Genomic DNA, 19,059 nt, shown 5'->3' with positions numbered 1-19,059 from the left:
TATCGTTTTCTGTCCCCAACTCTTCTCCCGTTCACCATTCCTTCCAGTGCATCATCCTTTAGTAGGCAGTTTCTTCTTAGCCAGTGACCCAGTCAATTTCTTTTTTCTCTTTCTGATCAATATCAGCATTATTCTTTCTTCACCCACCCTCTGTAGTCCAGTACAGTTTCATTTCTTATTCTGTCTGTCCATTTCATACACTCATTCTTGTCCATATCCATATTTCAAATGCTTCCAGTCATTTCTCTTCACGTCTTCGTAATGTCCATGTTTCTGTTCCATGCTATGTCACACTCCACACAAAGCACTTCACCAGTCTCTTCCTTAGTTATTTTCCAGAGATCCGTAGAAGACGTTACTTTTCCTATTAAAAGTTTCCTTTGCCATTGCTATCTCCGTTTGACTTCCTGACAGCAGCTCATGTTACTGCTTACAATACACCCCAAGTATTTGAAGCTGTCTACTTTTCTTAAATATATAGCATAAAATTATAGAATTCTTTGTAGCAACACGCTTTTATAAAAACATTAAATAGTGGTTTGCCATAAAATAAATTACATTACTTCATTTAGTTTTAGCATAACAAAACATGGATAACAGCAGTAGCTTGAGAGGCTCGTATTCCGAAAACTGCTCTGTCGAACCAGGATTCAAATCCTGCATGAACTTATCCGATTTCCCCTCCCCCCTAGGTTTGCCCCAACTGTAAGGCGAATGTCAGATAAACCCATGGCAAATCCTCTCTTTTTTTTTTCTGAAAAAAATATCGCCTTATCATCAATTCCACAAACGCCAAATAACTACATAGTTAATATAGCATCGTTAAATAACCGATTAAAAATGGAATATGGTATTCGAGTGAAATGATACAAAATTGTATTATGCGCATGTGTAACTTTTATAAGCGACATAGCATGGCCAGTTATTATGGTGTAGATATAATAGAAATACAATGTTAAAATAATGTAAGTTCAACTGTTTAAGTGGTATAAGCCTAACTATTTTGCTAGTATTTGCCCTCATTACACGTGTTTACTGTTCTACCAACATGAATTCGTTTGACAGTTTACTGCAAAAGTTTGGAAGAAAAGCTGAGAATAAAACAATTGAAGAGCTCCCTACAAAAAACATTATAAAAATTCAAATTTTAAATATAAGTACGCTACTAAAAATTTTTAAATGCCCAAAAAAATGTTCTTACAAACACTTACATGGCAAATTCGTTCCACATTGGTCTTAGAAGGAGAGAAAAGAAAATTTTACCTAATTTCCTGGAACCGAAGTTTGTTTGGAAAAGTCCATCTAGCATAAAAGGGATGATAGGTGGTGCAGCTTACTAGACGAGAGCTTACAAATTAGTTTTCGCGTTATGCGACACGAAACTGATCAATCAGCAATGAGTCTCTTTCACTGATAGAATTTGAGTCTTCAGTTCAGTAGTACTCATTGTCAGCACCAGTTCTTTTTAGATTCTCAGAAAGAAGTTTTGTCGCAGAGATACTTTATAAGTCCCAGACATATGACGAAACAAAACTAATTTTATTACCTCAATTAGTCCTTAACCTGTGACCCAGTTTCTGATCATGCGCACTGCCTTCTTTCTGGGACTTATAAAGTATCTGTGCGACAAAATTGTACATAAATTCCACCTAACAATGAATATTTATTAAAATAAAAATTAAATGTTAATTTTATGTAAACTCCTAGAAGTCCTAAATTGGATTTCATGAAGTCCTAATCTCTCTTTTTTAGCACATAGAAATCCATTCTCTAGTCATCACAATAATAGCAGATGCACCAACATTTACATTACTAACTGCAGTATTACCGGTAGCAGGTTTTTCATGATTAATAATAAGTTTACTCCCACTTGTTCTATCTTTTAAAAAAGGAACTCATTGCACATGAAGTGAACTGAATGAACTTTCTCTACAAAATGTTCCAAGCTTGTCCCAATTCTTTCTTACCCAAACTATAAAATGATATAAATGGTATAATGAATCCATATATTTAGAAATATAATGTTTAAGTGTAAATGTTCATTTGTATATTAATTTGCAGATAAACTTATTACAACTCCTCAGAATTATGCTTTCTTTATATCTAATACTAGAGAAAGTAGCCTGTATCACTTTGACCTGGGAGGCATTGTTCTCCCCATATCCTTGTATTTTCGCCTATTTGTCATCAAATGAAGGACAGTTTATAATCATGTAATAAATAATAAAATATTGCAAAGTAACATCTATTGATTTAATGTCAGAAATACAACTAAATAAAATAAAAGTAATGAAATTATTTTAGCTATGTAGTATAAATAAAACTGTTCTTTTCTTTGCAGATGCTGGAATCAAATATGTGCCGAGCTTCTGTTCAATGCTGCGGGAACTCAGTGTGTCTGATTGCACCCAAGTGACGGACTTCGGGCTCTATGAACTAGCCAAATTGGGAGCAACGTTACGGTATCTGTCAGTGGCAAAGTGTGATCAGGTGTCGGATGCTGGTCTCAAAGTGATAGCACGGCGGTGTTACAAATTGAGATATCTGAATGCTCGGGGCTGTGAAGCAGTTAGTGATGACGCCATTACGGTTCTGGCTCGCTCCTGTACCCGACTGCGGGCTCTGGACATTGGCAAGTGTGATGTTAGTGACGCAGGTCTCAGGGCTCTTGCAGAGAGCTGTCCCAACCTCAAGAAACTCAGCCTGCGAAGCTGTGATCTTGTGACGGATCGAGGTGTGCAGTGTATAGCATACTACTGCAGAGGACTCCAGCAACTTAACATTCAAGATTGTCAAATATCTCTCGAGGGCTACAGAGCTGTTAAGAAATACTGCAAACGATGCATAATTGAACATACGAATCCAGGATTTTTTTGATATTGTTTCTTATGGTGCAGTGCACGAGTAATTTGAGTTTCAAGCACATCTGTAATTGACGTATGGAACTTCAAACTGTGATGAAGTACTTTAATGGATCTTGGAATGGGGTTTTGGTCTCTCTCTCCACCAAAGTTATTTGACACTACATGGATTTTATAAATAGCATTGCGAGTGCATCTGAACTGATCTATTAACATTTACCACAGCGATAAAGGTACACACACTACAACATACATTTGTCCCGAACTTTTAATGACAGATCTCACTCAGGTACAGGGACAATGTAATCCGAGATATTTGGCACATTTATAGTTATTTGAGCTCTTCCAGCCGTGTACATTTTGTTAACTGGACTGCTTGAAATACACGAAAGAACCAATTACACATCTGGTTCACCAGACAACTGTATTAATTTCAAACAATAATATGTTTCTATGAATCCATTCCACTTTGCAGGGACTGGCAAAAAGATGTCATAACTGTTCGTGATATAAAACAATCAATACACCACAAAGAAGTTATTTTCAAATACTGAGAACCTCTATAGAAAGCTGTCTGTGTGGTTAATATTGCAGAGATTTCTGGACAGTATAATTAGCTACGGTACTTTCATGTAATAAGAAGGTTTCAGTATTTTATATTTTCCAAATAAATGCAATTTTGGTAATCATTCTTTATACCACTCACCAAAAGGTAGGCCTATTATTAGAAGAACATTTTGGAAGACCATTTGGTACCATTAGTCGAAAAAAAGTTTTGTAACTGACATTTAAATACAAAAAATATTTCGTTAAACCTTGTAAGAAAGTACCGTATGTTTTCATCTTCTTTAATAAAAAATACAAACAAACACGATATAAATAGAATCCGTCAAGAGTATAAAAGTAATGATGTGTAAAATGCTTGCAACAGTATTAACATTATCAGAGTGCATAATGTACTTAAAATAACAAAACCAATGTTTTTCCAAATGCTTAAATTTGCTTATAAATTCTAATCGACATTCAAAATATTAGCGCCTTTCTATTCTCTCTTCTGAAGGACACAAAAAATACAAAATATATTACCATTTTATTTATGCCAGATAAGTTTGTGTTAATATTTATTTGATCTTGTTGGGCAACAATATGTAAATAATGAACTAATAAATAATCTCAAGTTGTGCGAAAGGTAAGAAAAAAATAGTATAACAAACTTTTTGTTATTCTCAGTGGGGCACAAAAAATTTTAATTACAGTTTTGCAGCCTTGTAAGCCATCGGATTTAACCTGCTTTATACAAAACTACAATTCGAAATTGTAGCTTTAAATTTTTCTCTTTAAATACGTTGCCAATTCAAAATAAACACACTTTCCTTTATTTATTTTTCATAAAATGTATGTCAGTAACAATTTTTAACTTAAATACTAACACTATATGCAATTCATAGTTTGCACAAATATGTCTGTTGAAGTAGTTCATCTCGCAAGTGGTTTTAATAATGAAAATTACAGCTACAAATATTTTTTCGAAATATAAGTAAATTATATGTATAAAAAGACAATGTGCAAGTTAAATATTAACTTAGCAAAATTCAGGTAACAGTTTCATAAAGTAGACTACTATGTTTTAAAGAAAATAATGTTATTTGGTGCTCTGAACAAGAAACTGTTTCTTTATTTACTTACAGTAGGCCTACTGCATTCATTCCTCAGATAAGATTTGGTTGTCATTGAATTGTTAAATTCTTAAGCCATTTTATGTATTAATACGTTTGATGAATACTATTTCACCATGGACAAAAATTTAAAATATTTTAAATATTTAATAATATAATTCTAGCAGACTATCATGATTTTCATAGTCTTTCAGATCCTCTTCATGCCCTTTTCATGATGTCCTACATTACTGAATTATTCTTAAGTGTAAAGTGAATTTTTTCGTTGTTTTTTTTTTTTTCTTTTTCGTTTATATGTGAAGATGTTGTCATAAATCACATACATGTACTTTCTGATTGTATATAACATATATTGTTTATATTTACATTCTTATTTTTGTATTTATTTGTAAGACTTTTCTGTGCATCAGTCTTTCTTTCATTTACCTGTGGACCAAACTTTATGTATTTTTAATACATTTATCCCAGAAATTGTATTAATTTCTCCGACCTCAGTCATTCTTTGGTTAATTATGGTAACACCTCAACTACAACATTTATTCATCACAGTGGAATTCTTTAGACTCCTTGTGATTACTTTACAGCAGATAACAAATATAGTGTTTAATAACAGTCACTTTCATTTCAAGAACAATACTTTATTGTACTAATGATGAACTTTATTGTATAACTCGCTTATGTGACCTACTGGGGAAAGCAAAAGCACGACTTTTCCAACATATGACTACCGGTATATGTTATTTCTATAAATCAATGTCTGGCTGTTTAGTTTTACCAGTTTTTATTCCAAGGCAACAAATAATATTTTCAATTGTTAAAAATACACTGATATAGAAGACCTCTCCACATTTTCGTGAAAAACTTTGAGGTGTATGAGAAGACATTTCAAACACATCACCCAGACAGGCAGGAGGTCCACCAATACCCTATTTGGGTGATATACAACAAAATTAAATCACTTAAATTATATTCAACAATTCGAAATGATTACTGCATTTAACAGTTATTTATAGACTTCTGAATATAGAAAGTAATAAGGGAATTAAGAAATGGTTATATTTTGTAAATAATTACTGTCAACAAGAACGAAAAGAATCATTTACTAGGTCTAATTAAATAAATGCAATACTCAAGTGAACACTTTTGCTTACAATTTCCATTTCAAGAAATGACATGTTTCTGCTTCCATAACAGAGTGCATATTATGATAGAAACAATTGTTCAGGACAATATAAATATCTCCAATAATTGTAATTGTAGACCTGCATCAAAATGTAATTGCAGAACTACAATACTTTATATAAATATAAAACTATGCAAATCTGGCTTTCAGGTATAGTTCCCTGTGAAACAGACTGAATAATTTCAAGGGAAAAATTGTTCCGGGGCGGGGTATTGATCCTGGGACCTTTGGCTGAGTGTGCCAATGCTCTACCGACTGAGCTACCCATGTCAAGTCACACAAGAGTTTGTATGCACTCAAAGTTGGGTTTCTGGCATCTTGTCGCCCACTTGAGGTGTGTGGATATAAAGGGAAAAATTGAGATGATGTCGGGTGCAGTTCCTGAGTAGCTCAGTCAGTAGAGCATTGGTGCATTCAGCCAAAGGTCCAGAGACCGATACCTGGCTCCAGAACAATTTTTCCCTTGAAATTATTCAACTGTAAAACTGTTTATAAAAATAGGATTGAGCTTCAGACAGTAAAATCTTTGTAATGTAATGTTCAGTTTATGAAGGTATTTAGAAAAAATAACAGCTTCCATTAATTTTAATTTGACCCTTCCTTGCCTAACCAAGAAAATGACAACTATTTTTGCCGATAATATCAGCTATTTTCGTAATAAGTTTTGTTACGAAGAAAGGTTGAAAAATATTTATTTTAACGACATATTTATGTGCCAAACTCTATTACGACCTGTAATGACTGGTAATGGAACTTGTATACAATATCCAAGAACAATAATACACAGTTTTTTCTTCAATACACCTCAAACTATATATAATCTCAGAATGAAACTGAAGTATTATGGGGTCACTAAAGACTATGGTGCAAATATTTTGAATTCTTGCACTGTGTCCTGAACATTCTACATTACTAGTTTTGTCTTCAGAGGAGAAGGCAGCAAAATAAACATATTGGTTTCACATACAGGTAATTTATTTAAAACAAGCAAGTGATGTAGACCTAACCGCAATGTCCATCTATAAATGAAGCAAAAAGATAATATATTTTTTTATTATCAGCTAGTTTCATGTAAAGTGGTAGAGTTCAATTTTCTTTTCCCCCAGTGCAGTTTCAGAAAGAGTAATGAAAATGGAACTTCAGTTTGAATGGATAATGAAGACTCATGTGGTATATTCTGAAGATTCCTGAACTAGCATCAGAGTATTTACTGTAATTTCTCTTTCCAATTAGTTAGTTCATCTCTGTAGTTTATTGCTTACACATGTTTAAATAGTTTAAAAGGTACATCACGCTGAAATCTTTACATACTGGTATAATATTCTGGAGTGACACTCTGAATTATTTGTATCTTGAAAGACACTAGTAATTCATAATTTTTAAATACTGGTATAGGAATTTATCGAATATGCCACATTATCCACATTGTAGTCTGAATCCAGAAACACAAATTAAAAAATATAGTTAGATTGAGAGAAAGACACAGAAATAATGAGCTTAATTGACTGTACAGTCAAACTGATAGCTCAGGCTATCCTTAAACTGCTATATAGATTTGTAAAGTTCAATTCACAATGTGTAAGTAATATCTGTGAATATTGTTAGTATACGAGTTAAAACCCTTATATTTTAATAATTATTGTATATATGCGTAATTTTATATAGTAAAAACACAATTTGCTTGCCATTTGTTATGGATTGAAATAAATAAAATACTTCCAGTTAGTGTTCATTAATTCAATCACATTCCAAACCCATTTCATCAGTCCTATGTTGCATAAATTCAATATGTAATAATGTTTACACAAAAACATATATTTCAAGTAAAATGTACTTAAATGTAAAAATTTACAAGTACCTTCATGTAATAAGTTCATTCATTTATAATTCTCTGCCCGAGGGCAGGTCTTTCACTGCAAACCCAGCATTATACAGTCTTTCATATTTTCTATCTTCCTCTTAGTCTCCGAATATCATCCATATATCTTAATGTCGTCTATCATCTGACATCATCATCTACCCTGAACTCTTCTTTCGTTCACCATTCCTTCCAGTGTATCCTTCACTAGGAAGTTTCTTCTCATCAATAGCTCAACCAATTTCTTTTTCTCTTCCTGATCAGTTTCGGTAACATTCTTTCTTCACCCACTATTTCCAGAACAGCTGCATTTCTTATTTTGCCTGTTCATTTCACACGCTCTAGTTGTTTTTCTTCATTTCGTTGTAATGTCCATGTTTCTGCCCTATACAATGCCACACTCCACACAAAGCACTTCACTATTCTCTTCCTTAGTTTTTTTCCCCAGAGGTCAGCAGAAGATGCTCCTTTTTCTATTAAAAGCTTCCTTTGCCATTGCTATCCACCTTTTGACTTCCTTGCAGCAGCTCATGTTACTACTTATAGTACACCCCAAATATTTGAAGCTATCCACTTGCTCTACTGCCTCATTTAGAATTCGAAAGTTTATGTACTTTATTTTTCTTCCTATACCCAAGGTCTTCGTCTTATTTGCATTTACCTTCATCCCATATTGCTCATAGCTGTCATGTAGCTCCAGTTGCATATCTCTTAGTATCATCTCTTCTTCTGCTAACAGCAGCAAATCTTATGCACACTGTTTTTCTTTCTCCTACTATCAACCTTCCCATGTTCTGAAAACAGTTCTTCACCAAATCCTCCAGTGGATGTTGACTAGGGTGGGTGATAAGAGCATCCTTGTGGTATTCCTCTCCCTTTTTCACTTCCTTCTGATATTTATTCTCCTACTTACTTATGGCTTTTAAGGAATCCGGAGGTTCATTGCCACCCTCACATAAGCCCGCCATTGGTCCCTATCCTGAGCAAGATTAATCCAGTCCCTATCACCACATCCCACCTCCCTCAAAACCATTTTAATATTATCCTCCCATCTACATCTCGGCATCCTCAAAGGTCTTATTCCCTCCGGCCTTCCAACTAACAATCTATATGCATTTCTGGATTCGCCCATATGTGCTACATGCCCTGCCCATCTCAAACGTCTGGATTTAATGGTCCTAATTATGTCAGGTGAAGAATACAATGCGTGCAGTTCTGCATTATGTAACTTTCTCCATTCTCCCTCTTAGCCCCAAATATTTTCCTAAGAACCTTATTATTCTCCTACTCTGACTTTTACTCGTTTCATGTAAAGGTTACAGAATAGTCTACCGTCTTTCCAATCCACACCTATTTTTTTCAGGTTCCCTATCAATTTATTCTAATCCACTCTATCAAATGCCTCTTCTAGGTCCATAAACACTATATACACTTCTTTATTCTTCTCAAGGTATCATTCACCAATTGTTCACAGCAGTCCAATTGCATCTATCATACCTCTTCCCTTCCAGAAGCCAAACTACTCTTCCAATTGTCCTTCCATCTTGTTAGAATATACTCTCCAATTCAGAATTTCGCAAGAGAATCTTTGCCAAGGGTGATATCAGGCTGATAGTCCTGAACTCGTTGCATTTCTTGGCATTATTTTTCTTCGGTATTGGCAGCAACACTTGTCTCCGTAAAATCTTCAGGCCATTCGCCTTTCTCATATATTTCGTTGCATAATGATAGAATTTCCTTCTTGTCTTCACCCAAGCATTTCAATAATTCAATGAGGATTCTCTCAACTCCTGTTGCTTTCTCATTCTTCATTTCTTTCAGCGCTAGTTCAATTTCCTCTCTTAAAAAATAAAATCATTTTTCGTTTTCTGATATGGTTGCTTCGTCTTCTATAGCTAAGTCATCTGAACGATTCCTTGTCTCATAGCTCTTCTACACATTTCGTTCATCTGTTCAGTATTCCTTGTCTGTTATTTCATTTCCGATTTCGTCTTCTATCATTCACATGGATTTCCTGTTCTTTTTTGTGAAGTCCATACATTTTACGTCCCAGTACATTAAATCATATCATCCTTTTCTCTCTAGAGTCTAGGTCCTCTACTTATTTACATTTCTCTTTCATCCAGTCTTCTTCCGCCTTATCAGTTTCTTTTTTTAGCTCGTTGTTTAGTTTCCTGTAGTTTCTTCTACCTTATTCTGTGTTGATGTTTTTCCATTTTCTCCCTTCTTCCATCTTCACACCTTCTCTGTATCCTATTGTTTCTCCTGTTGTTATCTGTATACAGCTTTTCAGATGAGTTCAGTACTCATTACTATTCTCAGATGTGGATTCTAATGTAGCAGCTTTCCCTTGAAAATGTGCTTCAAATTTCTTCTTTCCTCTTCATTCTTTTCATGTTCAATTTCTTCGTCACCTGTCTTCCTCTTATCTAGGTTTCGTTAAACATTTTCAAATACTGTTGATATTTTACGTTTACTACTTGAGAGGTCATCTACTTTTAGGCTTGTTATCTCTGAATATTCCAAATTCAACATAAACCAAATACATATAAACAAAACTAACCTAAACAAATCAAAAGTATCTGAATTGAAAGTACCGAAGTAAATAAAAATTAGCATACTCAAATCAAAACTAACCTGACCAATCCATTCACTTATGTTGATACCCCTGTAGAACCTCAAGCAGCGGAAGTGATATGCGTATTCTTTACGAGTAACTGTAGGTGAATACAAGAAATGGCGTAAGTTATCCGAATTCTAGACTTTGTAACTCCCTGCCCCTCCTTACATTTGCATTAACTGTCTATGCAAGACTACATAGTAAAACAAATTACGACAGAAGTGAAGTCCACGATGTATAAAATTTAATAGAACAAAGACTGTTTTGAAAAAAAAACTAGGCATATTTCTGATATATATTATATAACTGAATTTTCTCGCTAATAAATTCGTAAGATGTCAATATTTTGAAGCTTCCTTGTCAAGTTATAGATTAATCAATTGCTTCAAAACCTCGTCGTATATAATGTATACTGCAGTCATTCTCATTAATTTATAAAAATGTCAAATATATGAAATAATTCAGCAATTCGAAAAACACTAGTTACCTTGTATAAATTCAATCACTCCTTCCTCTTCCACGTGCCACTCTGCAACTACTAAACAAAAACAAAATCCTATCACGTTTTTTTGTGATCACCACACTAGCTGGCAAGGTTTAATCCGTGAACAGGGGTTTAATAAATCAACAGGGACACAGTAGTAGGGGATTGCGCGTAATTCAGCCAATGGCAATGCAGATACAAAAGCCGTCTGTTTTGAAATTACGTAAAGTACAGTTTGGACAAAAAATAACGCACGTTTCGTAAATATGAAATTGGAAATGGATTTCAAATTCATCCCTAGTAACAAATTAATTTTTAATGCATCTGTTTCATACATATAAAGTCCCATATAAACAAATAAATATAAACATTTCAAAACTTAAATTTTTAAATATTTTTTTAAGTTTTTATATTTAACAAGTGTTAGGCCTACGAAGTTAACTTCAAGACAAACAAATAATCGCAAAGAGAACATGAATGTAGTACTTTCCCTTATTCAAGAATCCATTATTTCGCACACCAAATTTGTCCAAAAGGGGCAGAAATTGTCCAGCTCACTTAACTGAATGACAGAAACAAGACAAAAAAAAATCACTCAGGGAAGAATAAATTTACGGTATTCATCCTATTCAGAAATGGTGGACGAGGAAAGAAAACTGGATGATGCACCGAAGAGTCAGCATGTAGAGCAGAAAACCCAGGTTCGGATCCTGGTGCCAGAGAGAATTTTTCTCCATTCTACCTATTCTTCACCACATGGTAATGCAGAATTCCTGCACGAAATATCGTATGTACTTTGGTATATCACAGTAATAATGATAAGGTAAGTAATCACCTTGTGATTCAAGACAGCGTCTTGTTCTGTCGGACACCGGCCACTTAGTCGCTTGTAATGAGTGCACCTCTGTACATAGTGTTGGACATTGTGCCACTATCACATATTCTGTGATAAAGTACATGAGGGTAAGCCACCAAAGGGGAACAGAAGAGGTAAACTTAAACCGAGTAGGATTCAATCCAGCATCAGAATCTGAATCCTGTGTAGCTTAGTGCATAAAGCATCAGCATGTAGAGCTGAAAAACTGGGTTCAGATCCCAGTGCTGGAGAGAATTTTTCTCAGTTCTACCCATTCTTCACCATATGGTAAAGCAGAATTCCTGCACAGATATATCATATGTACTTTGGTACACCGTAGTAAAACTTTTCATGCTTAATATATATTACACTTTATAAAACACTATTCAGAATATTAAAATAGCTAATTAATTACCTGTAAAAATAATATCAAATTGCATAATTTTTTACAACCATAAAGCATTTATATAATAAAATATACAATTAATTAAATATCTGCATAATTCTTTTACTGGAATGTTTTGATGACCTACATTAACAACATAGTCTAGGATCTTTTACCTATTTCTGCAAGAAATATTTTTTCTTAATCATTACCTTCAACGTTAAATTGTATAAAATTTTTAATAAAAAAAAATATTTCTTGAAGGAATAGGTAAAAGATCATAGACTCTGTTGTTGATGTAGGTCTTTAAAACATTCCAGTAAAAGAATCGTGCAGATATTTAATTGTGTATTTTATTATGTAAATGCTTTACGGTTGTAAAAAAAGTTATGTAAATTTGATATTATTTTAGTATATTAACGTTTTGAATAGTGATTTATAAAATGTAAGTATGAAAAGTTTTGTTCATTTTAGCTTTTATAGTAGCTGAGATATTAAAAAAAAATGAATTTCACTAAATTTTTGCAGGCCAATGGTGTATCTACCCCCTTAATGATCCTACCCTGTTAGTTCTCGGCAACTATGTTTCACTCTGTTCTCTTTCGGCTGTGGAATTCTGTGGACAATAAAACATAATCACACTGACTCTGGCACCCATATAAACCATGAGCTTCAGCCTTTTGACAGGGTAATATTTGCTCCGGTCAAGAAATTCTGTGCAGAAGAAACTGGAAAAAGATGTTTAGTAATCCAGAGACAGCTGGAAGTGTCATGTCTATTTCAGCCAGGTTTTGAAAGGGTGGCAAACTGAAGCAACTTTCCGTAACACAGGCATCTATCATAACATCCACATGTATTGACAGATGGTTTCTAAATTGTTGAAGCTAAAATGACAGACTTGGAAATTTCTGAAGGATTTGATCAGTCTGTAACTACAAATCAACAGGATGAAGATGCAGGTGAACAGAAAGAAAGGACAAATGAACATTCAACAATGTAAGTGAAGAACATAAAAAAAAAATCAAACAATATTTCTGTAGTGCTCGGGAAAAGTGACACAAGTCAGTTTCCACAAACCTTTTTTGATAATTTATTGACAACTTACGGAACATCTGCTCGCTTGGAAAAAAATACATAAGTATTCCTCCCATTACAATAATTCATACAGAAAAAAATCAAATCGACATAAACCAGTGTAAGTTGTCAATAAATTATCAAAAAAGGTTTGTGGAAACTGACTTATGTCACTTTTCCCAAGCACTGCAAATTTATTTCTCCATATACAGTAACATTCAAGCATCCAGCTATTCTTGTGGCTTTATTTGCTTGAGTTTATACTTCCGTGTGTAATATTCTGCTGCTGGTTATCATTACTCCTAGGCAATCAAATATCATGACCTGTTCTATTACTTTTCCCTGGACTTCAAGTTTACATCAAATAATTGGCTCTCTACTTACTATCATATATTTTGTTTTAGATGTTGATATTTTCATGTTATAATTTGTAGATGTAAGTATAAACTTACGGAACAATTTGTCGTAGAAGGTCCTCAGAGTCAGCATAACAAAGAATAGTAATGTCAGCTTTGCCCATTCTATACCCTTTCATAAAACAGAATATTACTTACTTACTTACAAATGGCTTTTAGATAACCCGCAAGTTCATTGCCACCCTCACATAAGTCCACCATCGGTCCCTATCCTGAGCAAGATTTATCCAGTCCCTGCCATCATATCCCACTTCCCTCAAATACATTTTAATATTATCCTCCCATCTACGTCTCGGCCTCCTTAAAGATCTTTTTCCCTCAGGTCTTCCCACTAACACACTATACACATTTCTGAATTCACTCATACATGTTACATGCCCTGTCCATCTCAAACGTCTGGATTTAATATTATATTATAATAATTTCACAAAATTATACAGGACAGGGACCAATGGCGGGCTTATGTGAGGGCAGCAATGAACCTGCTGGTTCCTTAAAACCCATTTGTAAATAAGTAATTTCACAAAAATAAAACTTGTGAAAAAACCTCTGAATTATTCCACCAACCAAAGATGTTCGACAAGGAGACTCTCTTAGTTCTTTACTCTAGCCATTATGGAATAATTCACTGATCTTTCTCATGCATAATGTCATCTGCTAGCAATGACCTGGCAACAAGATCTCGAAGACAGGGTAGCAAAACTTACCTGGCCAGACCATGTGATTTATGTCACTCTGTACTAGCCACCAGTTCATGACTTGTTAAATTATTGCTTCAATTACTACTGTATTAAATATTTTACTCAAATCACTATTAATACTGGTATATTGGTAAGAACCTTAAGCCACTGAAAAAAACTGGATCTCCCACCATTACATGGGTACAGTACAAAGTCTCCAGAAGAAAATGGGATTCGTAAGTCCAGTAGATTCAATTGTAGGAAAATATGAGGAGGTACTAGGAGTGTGTACTTTTGTAATGTTGAAAAGTTGACGATTGAAAGTTTGGGAGATTTGAGAGGTTGGTAGATCGGGAGTTTTATGAGATTTGGTGACTGAGAGATGTGAGATGATGAGAAGAACTAGAGGTTAAATTTAGGAAAGTTTGAAGTGAATGGTTCCAGAACAGTCTAAAAATGGTTCTGAGCTCCTCTTTCGGTCAGATGCCACGGAATTAATTTGCAGCAAGTATAAACACATCTTCATATTTATATAGATGGATCACGAAACTCTGATAATGGAACATCAGGAGCAGGATATTACATTTCAAAATATCAAGAAAGTTACTTCGTACTATGTTCATCATCTTCCAGTCTTGATACTGAACATTTTTGGTTATTGACTCTGCTTTTCAATGTTTCCGAAATTATTTATAAATCTAATTGCGGTTTTGCTGATTTCAGTATAATCTAATACTTCATATGCATATAGGACCATTTCTATACAAAAATGAGTAATTCATAATCTTCTAAATTAGATGAATAGATAAATAAATAAATGCATGAATAACGGTAAATGAATGAATGAATCTGTGTGTGTGTGTGTGTGTGCGCGCGCGCGCGCGCGTGTATATATATATATACAGGGTGTTTCAAAAATACGAGGCATAATTTCAGGTATGTATTTCCCACATGTAGACAATCAAAATAGTTCATTACAACATGTGTCCGGAAATGCTTCATTTCCGAGTTATGGCCTTCACAACATTGAAATTCACCGGTACGTTTTTCTTTCCGCAGGTCGTTGTCATTACAGAAGATGTTCAAAATGTCCACCTCCTGCTTGAATACAGATCTCACATCGATGTCTCATTGACCTGCAAACACGATCCCAAACTCCAGGAGTATTGTGTATGTCCTCAGAACATGCCACAATTCGATTCCGAAGGGATTCCAAATCAGGCACCGGAGACGAATAAACCAATGATTTTAAATGGCCCCACAAGTAGAAATCGAGAGGGTTCAGATCAGGTGAGCGTGGAGGCCAAGCAATTGGGCCACCTCTACCTATCCATCGATCAGGAAACCTACGATCCAAGTACCGGCGAGCAGTACGACTGAAGTGTGCAGGAGCGCCATCATGCAAGAAGTGAATGTGTTGACAATTGATCAGTGGAGTGTCTTCTAAAACATGAGGTATGGTGTTTTCCAGGAAGTTTGTGTACGCCTGCCCCGTAAGTCTGTTTACAAGTACATGGGATCCAACTAATCGATCACCAATGATACTGGCCCACATGTTGAGGGAGAACCGCACCTGGTGATGAGATGGAACAGTTGCACGTGGGTTTTCATACGCCCATACATGCTGATTATGGAAATTTGTTATGCCATCTCGTGTGAACTGTGCTTCATCTGTAAATAATACTAAGGCAGGAAAGTTCGGATTTACACCACACTGCTGCAAGAACCACTGACAGAGCCTAACTCGTGCAGGGTAATCTGCTGGTTACAGGGCCTGTACACGTTGCAAATGATAAGGATACAATTGATACTCTTTCAACAGTCTCCAGACAGTCGTATGAGGAACATTGACTTGCAACGCCACCCTTCGTGTGCTGATAGGAGTCATGTTCACAGCCTCCAGAATCTCCTCCTGTACTTCTGGAGTTGTAGATCTTGGTCGTCCCCTTCTCAAACCAGGAGAGTTAAATTTTCCATACTCGCACAGATGGTAATGGAGACGTACAAATGTCTTCCGATCTGGACATTGTCGCTGTGGGTACCTCTCCTGGTACAAACGACGAGCCAGCGCAGCATTGCCGTCCGCCTTACCGTACATGAAGTGTATCTCTGCCAGCACTTGATTTGAATACATGTCACACAGTCTAACGCCTACACAACACTGAATGTAACCTTCGCCTCGGAATGAACAGTCAGAGTGCCCTCTTAATGTCTCCTTTGACAAGAACGACCTGCGGAAAGAAAAACGTTCCGGTGAATTTCAATGTTGTGAAGGCTGTAACTCGGAAATAAAGCATTTCCGGACACATGTTGTAATGAACTATTTTGATTGTCTACATGTGGGAAATAAATACCTGAAATTATGCCCCGTATTTTTTAAACACCCTGTATATATAATCATAACTATCAAACTTTAGTTCTGAGTAAATGCAAGATAAGCATTTCTAAGAAAACTCAGAATTACTAGGTATGAGTACGAGTCTTGCAGACTTTGCACTTGATACAATAGTAGGTACTACTATTTGATAGAGGATTAAATAAAGAATAGTGACTTGTAGCAGCAACTGCTGCTCGACAGAGATTGAAAACACCATTCACAGAAACAAAAACCCCAGATGTCTCATCAGCAGTTGGTCTATTATACCCTCACTGGTCTTAGTAATATTGTCAACAAAACGTAAGTCAACTGAACGTGGCCTATTGGAAGATAATTCTTGCTGTAATATATCTCCGGCTGTTTTATAAAATATTGCATATGGACTGGTACTTAAAATGTTAGAAAGTTGTAATGTTTCTAATTTTAGAGATGAATTTCTGAAATGTTCACCTCTAACGCGATTAGCTAGAGCTGAATCTATAATGTAAAGTTGAGCATAAGATGGTAAGCAATTTTCAGGAGGCAATAAATCGGATATGTATCTATGGATTTTAACCCTTCTCCGGGCAACCAGGGTCCGTCGGGCCCTGGCACTACTATTTTTGTGAATAAAATTAAAGCTATTATTTCTACCTACTTGAAATTTCATGACTTTATTTATTTCTGTGTTTTTTATATTTAAGGAGGAGGAATATATTGTAATATTTTGCACAAATGTTCTAGAACACTTTTATTTCTTTAAAGTCTTAACCGGGAATGCAGGGTCTATTGGACCATAGTATATTTTATTGGTTTTTCTCACTTCACAACGAGGTTTCACTCTTTCAAACCATTCAGTGATAATCTGACGGCAATGGAATGTTGGCAAAATTATTTCCGAAGCTCAACAACAATGACATTTTAAAAAAAAATAGACCAATTATGCGTTATAATAAATATAAATAAGTCAGTGTGAAGTTATGCTAGCCATAATACGGTGTAGTTTATAATAGAAAGAGTGACTGAATCTCTCACCTTTACTTTATTTTTATATGGAAGTAATTATTATGGAAAAGTCGAAGAAAGTCAAAGAAACAAAGGTACGGTCTTTAGATGTTACAGTATATTTGAATGCATCTTAGTTATGCTGTTATACTGAAGGTCAAATATTCCGACAGACTCAGCGTAAGTAGTTGTGTGAAGAATCCATTCAGGATTTGCTTAGAGAACCTGACCTAAGAAAAGACGAGCCAGATGATAACGCCAATAATAGCAAATGTGATCATCAGAGTGAAGCATCAGAAGTTAGTAATCATCATTTAGAGCCACAATATGACCCTGAAACCCCTGATGATGAGGATCTATCTATCAATGTGATCCACAAGATGTTAGTGTCGACCGTCTAGAACTAGGATGGGGGGGGGGGGGAAGCATTCGTTCAAACTGCTAATTAATTTCTTTGGTAAAGATGGCACCCCGTGGAACTCTCAGCCTTTTCCGACAGGCCAAGCTAGGGTTCACAATATTATCAAAGGGTCAATAAATAAATTCACTCTTTCACTGGGAAATCTATTGATGCCTTCAATCTTTATACTGATTTAGTTATAAGTGACACAGATAAATAATCAAGAGGCTGAGCGGCTGTATTTAGAAATAAATGTTGCACACCCACGGAAGTGTTGTAACGACACTGAATTGCGGCCATTTTTCGGTCTACTAGTAACTGCAGGACACCTGAAAGCAAATTACACTAATTATGAAATTCCGTGGAGCAGCTTGTATGGTGTTCCAGTATTTAGAGCGACCATGGGCCTCAAGAGATTCAAATTTTTGCCAGCGTTTACTTGCTTTGATGACAAAACAACAAGATCCATTTGCCGTGAGAAGGATAAGTTTGCCCTGGTTATAGATGTCTGGGAAAATGTGAATTCGAATTTTAAAAAAATATATATATATATTAGGCCTATATTCCTTGTACTGATATAACGGCTGATGAGCAACTTATACCGTTCCGTGGTAGATGTCCTTTCAAGGAATACATGCCATCAAAACCTGATAAATATGGCAAGAAAGTATGGTGGGCTTGTGACTCCAAAACCTTCTATCCCCTAAATGATCTGCCATACACTGGAAAAGAAAACTGTTTAAGTGTACACTCTGGAGTAGGTTGAAGGGTTGTAGAAACACTGTCTTATCAAAGAACAAACAGCAATGTAACTTGCGATAACTACTTTACTGACAAAGAACTCGCTGAGAATCTCCTCAGTAATGGTCTCACCTTAGTTGGAACAGTACACAAAAAATATGTATATTCATCTCTCCTGAGTTTCAGCCAAATAAAAGACGGCCAGAGTGTTCATCCATCTTCGGATTTACAAAATATGTAACATTGGTTTCAATGTGCCAAAAACAAATAAGGCACTTGTTCTTCTTTCTGCAATGCACCACACACAAACCATTTCAGAAGAAGAAAAGAAACCACAAATTATTCTTCACTGTAATAGCACAAAAGGAGATATTGACACACTCGATCATTAGTGAATGCATATGCGTGCAAGAGACATACAAATCACTGGCCATTTGCATTTGTATGAATCTTTTAGATGTATG

At 35.2% G+C, this 19,059-nt stretch overlaps 1 protein-coding gene across 2 annotated transcripts in view; it reads left to right on the top strand.

The window, feature by feature from the left end:
• Positions 1–7,441, top strand: part of LOC138697834 (F-box/LRR-repeat protein 7-like) — a 371,715-nt gene extending 364,274 nt beyond the window's left edge. For both annotated transcript variants that reach the window (XM_069823395.1, XM_069823397.1), the window contains one exon: positions 2,342–7,441. In XM_069823395.1, the coding sequence (XP_069679496.1) occupies positions 2,342–2,877 (536 nt within the window). In that variant the 3' untranslated portion in view covers positions 2,878–7,441. The remainder of the gene's footprint in view (positions 1–2,341) is intronic.
• The last annotated feature ends 11,618 nt before the right edge of the window (positions 7,442–19,059 follow it).

Source organism: Periplaneta americana, chromosome 4, assembly GCF_040183065.1.
Source record: "Periplaneta americana isolate PAMFEO1 chromosome 4, P.americana_PAMFEO1_priV1, whole genome shotgun sequence".
Lineage (NCBI taxonomy): Eukaryota > Metazoa > Arthropoda > Insecta > Blattodea > Blattidae > Periplaneta > Periplaneta americana.
The sequence above is the reverse complement of the archived record's forward strand: the minus strand, read 5'-3'. Positions and strand labels throughout refer to the sequence as shown.